This window comes from Orycteropus afer, unplaced genomic scaffold (assembly GCF_000298275.1).
Source record: "Orycteropus afer afer isolate SDZICR_OR568_19922 unplaced genomic scaffold, OryAfe1.0 scaffold00021, whole genome shotgun sequence".
NCBI lineage: Eukaryota > Metazoa > Chordata > Mammalia > Tubulidentata > Orycteropodidae > Orycteropus > Orycteropus afer.
In genome coordinates, this window is record NW_006921608.1 from 1,858,785 (window position 1) to 1,866,510 (window position 7,726).

The following is a 7,726-nucleotide window of genomic DNA, read 5'->3' on the forward strand; positions in this document are numbered from 1 at the left end:
GTAGTAGGTGGAACAATGTTTTGTATAGTATGTTATGCCACTTGAGCTTGATGTCCCCTGCGGCTATGGTCCCAAGCCCTCAGGATCAACTACTCGGTCCCTCTGGGTAGCTGGCTGTGTGATGTCTGATTTCTTGACTACTGCTTTCATGGGTGTTGATTGTGGAACCAAGTAATATGAAATCTTTGGCAACTTCAATCTTTTCTCCATTTATTGTGATGCTGCTATTGGTCCAATTGTGAGGATTTTTGTTTTCTTTATGTTGAGGTGCAATCCATACTGTAGACTGTAGTCTCTGATCTTCATCAGTAAGTACGTCATCATCTTCAGTTTCAGCAAGCAAGGTTTTGTTGACTGCATATCACACTTATTCTTTTAAAATGGAAACACAGAAGAGTAGCATATCCCCAAAGATATGTGTCTCTATGCTTAGAAGTGCTGTTGAGAAATGTCAATGTATGTCTATTGAATCTAGAATCATAACAATTTTAGATGCGGGAAGAATTTTAAAGTTTTGATAATCTCAAAAATGAAAGTTGTAGTGGGACAAAATACTCACTATTCAAATACCATCCAATCAAGAATTGAAATTGTCCTTAGAGTTTTGGATAATAAACTTGAAAAACAAAGTTATCTTTAACAGCCTATCTATTTTTATTTTGACTAAATGTTATCTTGAAATAATTCAGTGTTGAGTTATTTTAGTGCCCAGAGATATCCCATATTCAAGAGACAAACAATAGTTATTGATTCTAATAAATATAGACAATTTATATCCTAGTTTTAATTAGTCTATTCCAAAAGACTTACTTGAACAAGGTTCACCATCAATGCGGTATCCTGCCCTTCCAAATCCAGCAACTATGTTATTTTGTAAAATTGTATTGGTCCCTTTATTTATCTAGTGCAGTGATAAAGAGAAAGCTTTGGTTTAGACTATTGCATATTGTACAATTATGTTTACAACAAGAGCATGTATGTAACATTCATAGGAAAACCTCTAATTATGACTACACTTTCAAAAGAAAATATTTAGTTCATTGTTTACCTCATTCCAACAAATTATAAATGAAGTATTGAAATTACATTAGATTCTTGGTATAAAATCATCACTAGATATTCTATGCAGGACTTGTTCAGAAAACTGCATTAAAGAGATTATTTTTATTTCTTTCATAGAATCCACTGGCTATAGTTTAACATTTATTAACTATAGATCAAATATATTCCAGAAGATTACAAGTACTTTATCACTCTTTTTTTTTGTTATAATCTGTTGCCAATTTGATTCATTAAAATGACCATAGGATTCAGTAGAATCATTCATTAGTTTAAATAAAATCTGCTATTATAAAAAATTAGGTTAGCATGAATGTTAGGTAAATGCTAAACAATTTGACCTCATAAACTAAGCCAAAGTGGTAAAGTAAAAGTGGAAGTAAAAGCATAGGGCAGAGAAAGGTTAATTCCTGCCTATGGTGTGAGCAAAACAGTCAAAAGCTTTGTTCATTTAAAGCATACTAAATACCCTAATTTTTAAATTTTATGGAAAAACTGAGTCAAGTGGAATTCATAAATATACAATAAACATCTTTCAAAAGCTACAGTTAAGCATAAAGATTAATTGACCTTTGATTGCATTTAACTTCTATAACTGGATAACGAAATGCACTGCTGTGGAGTCAGATCCAACTCATAGCGACACCTCTTTGGGTTTCCAAGGCTGTATCACTATGGAAGTAGATCGCCCAACCTTCCTTCTGAGGAGAAGCCGGTGGATTTGAACCTCCAGCCTTCTGGTTAGCAGTCACATGCCTTAGGCATTATGCCACCAGAGCTCCCATAAAAAGATGACAAGAGAACATTTTTACCTCATAAATGCATACTAAGTTTCAAGCTTTTAGATTTAACTTTAAGGTAATTATCAATAGTTGTGGAAAACAAACTCCGATCCTTATCCCACTTTTGGAAAGTCTTATTCTAAATTCCTTTTTTTATGGATAGATAAATAATATAAAAACAAGAAGAAGTTATCTTCTCCTTCAAATCCTTTCTCTGTACCTTTTCATTTTCTTGGTTGTAATTTTGCTTTCTTCACTCCTCAGAAGGAAGATTGGTCAATCTACATCCATAGTGATACTGCCTTGGAAACCCAAGGAAGGGTTGCTATGTCAGATTCGACTCGATGGCAGTGGGCTTGGTTTTGGTTTTTATAGAATCATAACAATTTTAGATGAGAGAGAGATTTTACAGATTCTATAATCTATCATTCTAATTGTTCATATGAGGAAGGAAACTAAATCCAGAGAGTTAAGTAGTATGTTTAAGGTACTCAGTCAACTAGCAGCAGCAGGACTCTGAAATCAGAACTCTAAAGTGATGAAAAATGTTGAAGAAGCAAGGAAATAAAAACAACTTGAACAAGTGGACATCAACAGAAAGAAAAACCCAACAGTAAGTACCATATTTTTCCTATATAACATGCCCACACAAATAATGTGCATGTATATAACATGCATAGCATGCATAGGAAACTAATGTATGTCGGGTTGTGTGTTTTGCAAAGAACTGTACAACATGCACATTATTCCCACAAACATGTGGTAGAACCCTGGGGGTACAAACAATTAACTTAAAGGTCAGCAGTTAAACTTCCCCGAGACATGATGATCTACTATCATAAAAATTAGAGCCAAGAAAACCTTATGGAACAGTTTTACTTTGTCATATGGGGTTGCCATGAGTCGAAAATGACTCCAACACAAACAAGGGGGGGCTCATATCTTTAAGAAAGTTCATTCTCATCAATTTTATCTATGGAAGAAATTATTTTCAATAACATTTTGAGATTTACAATTTCTGCATAAACTATAATTGCCAAGAAGGCAATTATAAATTATAAATTTGTTTACACTACCTCAATTGCAGCATGCCAGAGAGTTGAACTTGAATCTTTTCTGTTCTGATAGGTTCCTGGCCAAATTGAAAGTGAAATCAAATTTCCTCGAAGTCTATTGGCATCCCCCCATATTCTTATCCCTGTTAAAAAAGAAAGACACAAAGAAAGAGAAAGATCAAGTACACCCCAAAACGCAGATACAAATTTGTAATGGATACTATGAGGAATGTCTAATTTTTCCATGAAATTATTTGCTAGATTTGCTTGATAAATGATTCCCTCAGATTTTAGAGTCAGCACTACACCTGCTGATAGTGAAACTCTACCTCTCTGATATGCTACCTGAATCAGAATCTCCTGGGGTGATTGTAAAATATGTGGAATCATGGGTTCCACCTCAGATTTTAACAAACACGTGCATTATTTTTATATACATGAGATACGTTTTCATCATGCTTTATATTGATATTCAAAATAGGAAAACATGTCTCAAGTTTTATGTAATTTTTATCAAAACAATAACCTCAATTTATGAATAATCTTTGTTATTGATATGTAAAGAATATTTAAAAATTAATAGTAATTCAAGCTACTAGGGATTAACTCATATGTAATCAGAGTCTCGTAATAATTCGTCCATGTTCAAGGGCTTCACTGTCCAATAGGGTAGCCATAGCCAAACCCCAAGCCAAACCCACTGCCATGGAGCTGATTTTGACTCATGGCAAGCCTTTAAGGACAGAGTAGAACTGGCCTATAAGATTTCAAAGGCTGCAAATCTTTACTGAAGCAGACAGCTTTATCTTTTCCCATAGAGCTGCTGGTAGGTTCAAACCACCATCCTTTTGGTTAGCAGATGAGCACTTTAACCACTGTGCCACCAGAGCTCCTTCACCATAGCCACATGTAGCTATTTAAATTTAAATTAAGTACAAATTACATTAAGCACAATTAAAATAAAAAATTCACTCCCTCAGTTACAGTAGCCACATTTTAAGTGCTCAATCATCACACGTGGCTTATTAATTACCGTATTACCAAAAAAACATATCAGGCAGTGCAGATACAGAGCATCTCCATCCTTGTAGAAACATCAATCGTACAACACAACTCTAGGGTTTGCAGATAAGACTCTTTCAAAAAACATGTGATTAGGACAAAAATATTATCATATTACCTTCCCCCACTGTAAAGTAAATGATGTTATCATCTATGTCCAATCCATCGGTCCCAAACACACCAATTGCTGGGGAAAAGCTATGGTGAAAAGCACAGCCTCGAATATAAGATGAGCCATTTTCTTGAATCTATAAAACATTGGGACTCAGTGAACATTTTAAAAGTAAAACTGAGACATGTTTAAAGAAAAATATTTGTAGGATAATTTTCAGAAGTCAACCCTTGACAGATAATTTATTTACTGTTAAAGGAGATGCTTTCTCAATAAATCTTTTCTACCTGGGAAATTTCCATACACCTTGAATTCATGATGAAATAGGGCAAGCAGGTTTGTTTGTTTTTGTAATCTGATGCACTTTTCTATGCATTTTTATCTTTTTATCTGTGCCACTTTCTCTATGGTTCTTTCACTGACCTGAAATAAATGCGTGAAATCAACTGCTGCCGTGAGTCAAAACGATTCATGGAAAATGTATCCAAGACAGTTTTATTTTATTAGATTTTTAGTTTTAGCAATTCTGAGATATGGTTAGTTAGTAAAGTTAAATGACAAAAAGAATAAAATGATTTTATTTTGAATATATGCAACAATTAAACATGAAGTACAAACCTGTCCTAGGTTAAGAAATGTTACAGCATATCTTGGGTCTGTGCTATCCCTATAGCCTTCTTGACCACCATGATAAAATTCAACATTACTTATTCTTGCTTCTCCTAGGAAAGGGGAAAAAGATACATAATTCTTGAAAATTGTTCAAAATTTTCACTGAAACCTCATTATTTTTTTCTTTCTTCTTTTTACCCAAGCAAGGCAGTGTTTCTTAACCTTTTTTTCATTGCCCCCATGAGGCATCTTTTTAGACTTTTTTCTCCTAATCACTCCAACATTCCATGAAATTTTAATGCCACAAATAAACTGTGTGTCTTTTAACATATGGTAGCCCTTTGGAAGGTCACAAGCCATTGTAACATCTAAGTTTTTCTGTTCCCCAAGAATCAATTTTCTTATGCCCCACTGAGAATGCATGGCATAAGGTACAAGGTATAACTGACCTGACGATTCAATTCTGATACTGAATACCTTTTAAGGGCAATATCTTTATATAATTTCGTTCAGATTGTACAGTGAAAAGTATCTTCTGGTTAGTTTGTCATAGTGCTATTGAAGTAGCAAGAGGCAATTTCATAGATTAGTAATTGCAGCAATAGCAATCCGTGAGAGATTACTCTGTGCCAAATGCTGTATTGAGTGTTTAACAGGCAATGTGTGGTTTAATTCTCCTAAAACATCCTATGAATTATGCATTTTTATCATCTTATCCTCTATACAAGTAAACTGAAGCACAATTTCAGAGCTGAGAAAAAGCTGTATTGAATATTCCTTGTTTCAAAAACTGATAGCTAATAGGATGAAATGAAGAAGTTATTTTATTTTGTACAAGAAGAGGAAGTTTGTAGGAGAATCCATGGTCAAGCAACTGGATGCATGGTGGAGGACACAAAAATAGTAAGGTATCTGTAGAGACACAGAGGAGATGGTCAGACAGATCATCCAACTCTACCAAAGTCATAGGTATGTTTTTAACTCACATCACAAAACAATACAAAGGAGCAACAAAAGATTTTCATGGGAATCATAATGGGATTTGAAGTTAGACAGACATGGATTAGTATTCAAGGTCATAGCAACTGCATTCTTCTGACCATTTATTTCTTCATCTTTAAATATTTATATCATAGTATTATGAAGATTAAAGGACATAATACATGATAAGTACTTAACACAGTACCTAGGATCATATATCATGACCACCACCATCATTTAAACTTCTATTGATAGATTGTGACAAATAGGTAAAGGTTCTAATGGAGTGATGTGTGCTCGATATGAAGATTTCCTAAAGTTAGAGCTATTGCAAAGCGGAATAAGCAGTACCGAGGACAAGTGACAACCAGCTGAAATAGGTTCAGCCAAGAATGGATGATCTGCTCCTGGAACCCATATTGTGGGATCCCAATGCCAGCTTCTACAAAAAGGACCAGGGTTACTTGGAGGAAAGACTGATTCTCAGTTTCAGAAAAAAAAATTTAAATAGGTGCTTGTTGTATTAGAAAGCAAAGAGGCTTAAAAAACCTAAGCTATGTCAAAAGAACTTAGACATCAACAAGCAAAAGTTCTAAAGACCAACAATGGGACATTTGAGGCATCAATAAGATTAACAACCACAATGGACTCAAAAAACCAAACCAAACTCACTGCTGTTGAGTCAATTCGATAATGGATTTGTCACTGTTGTTAGGTGCTATCGAGTCATCTCTGACTCATAGGGACCCTATGCACAGCAAAATGAAACACTGCCCGGTCCCGTGCCAGCTCCACGATCCCTGCTATACTTGAGCCCATTGCTGCAGCCACTGTGTCAATCCATCTCGTTGAGGGCCTTCCCCTCCTTCGTCAACCCTCCACCCTACCAAGCGTGAAGTCCTTCTCCAGGGAATGGTCCCTTCTGGCAACATGACCAAAGTAGGTGACACAAAGTCTGGCCATTCTTGCTTCCAAGGAGAATTCTGGCTGCACTTCCTCCAGGACAGATTAGTTAGTTCTTTTAGCAGTCCATGGTACTTTCAGCATTCTTTGCCAGCACAACAACTCAAAAGCATCAATTCTTCCATCTCTCTTATTCATTGTCCAGCTCTCACATGCATATAAGGTGACTGAAAATGTTATGACTTGTGTCAGGTGCACCTTAGCCCTCAAGGAGACATCTTTGCTCCTCAGCACTTGAAAGAGTTCCTTCACAGCTGACCTGCCCATTGCTATACATTGTCTGATGTCCTGACTGCTGCTTGCATTGGTGTCGATTATAGAACCAAGCAATGTGAAGTCTTTGACAACTTCATTCTTTTTTCCATTTATCATGATGCTGCTTATAAGTCCAGTTGTGAGGATTTTTGTTTTCTTTATATTGAGATGTAACCCATAGTACAGACTGTAGTCTTCAATCTTCATCAGTAAGTGCTTCAAGTCATCCTTACTTTCAGCAAGCAAAGTTGTGTCGTTAGTGTATCACAGGTAGTTAATGATTCTTCCCCCAATCCTGATGCCACATTCTTCTTTACATAGTCCAGCTTCTCAGATTATTTGCTCAGCATACAGATTAAATAAATATGGTGAAAGAATGCAACCCGGATGCACTCCCTTCTTGATTTTAAACCATGCAGTGTCCCCTTGTTCTGTTCAAATGACAGCCTCCTCGTCTATGTACAGGTTCCTCATGAGTACAATTAAGTGGCTGGAATTCCCATTCTTCTCAATGTTATCATAATTTGTTATGATCCACACAATCAAATGCTTTTGCATTGTCAATAAAACACAAGTAAACACCTTTCTGGTATTCTTTGCTTTGAGCCAAGATCCATCTGATATCAGCACTTTATCCCTCATTCCACATCCTCTTCTGAATTCAGCTTGCATTTCTGGAAGTTCTCTGTCAATATACTGCTGCAACTGTTTTTGAATTATCTTCAGTAAGATTTTATTGTGTGTGATATTAATGATATTGTTGGGTAATTTCCACATTCTAGAATGTGATCACCTTTCTTTGGAATGGGTACAAATATGGATCTCTTCCAGTCAGTTGGCCAGGT

General features: G+C 35.7%; 1 protein-coding gene across 1 annotated transcript in view; it reads right to left on the reverse strand.

Annotated features, from left to right (window-relative positions):
• Window positions 1-7,726, reverse strand: part of PKHD1L1 (PKHD1 like 1) — a 199,004-nt gene that overhangs the window by 67,574 nt on the left and 123,704 nt on the right. The window contains exons 58-61 of the mRNA XM_042783626.1: window positions 4,689-4,792; window positions 4,077-4,206; window positions 2,918-3,039; window positions 811-901 (exon numbers count right to left, since the gene is read on the reverse strand). Coding sequence (XP_042639560.1) covers window positions 811-901; window positions 2,918-3,039; window positions 4,077-4,206; window positions 4,689-4,792 — 447 coding nt within the window. The remainder of the gene's footprint in view (window positions 1-810; window positions 902-2,917; window positions 3,040-4,076; window positions 4,207-4,688; window positions 4,793-7,726) is intronic.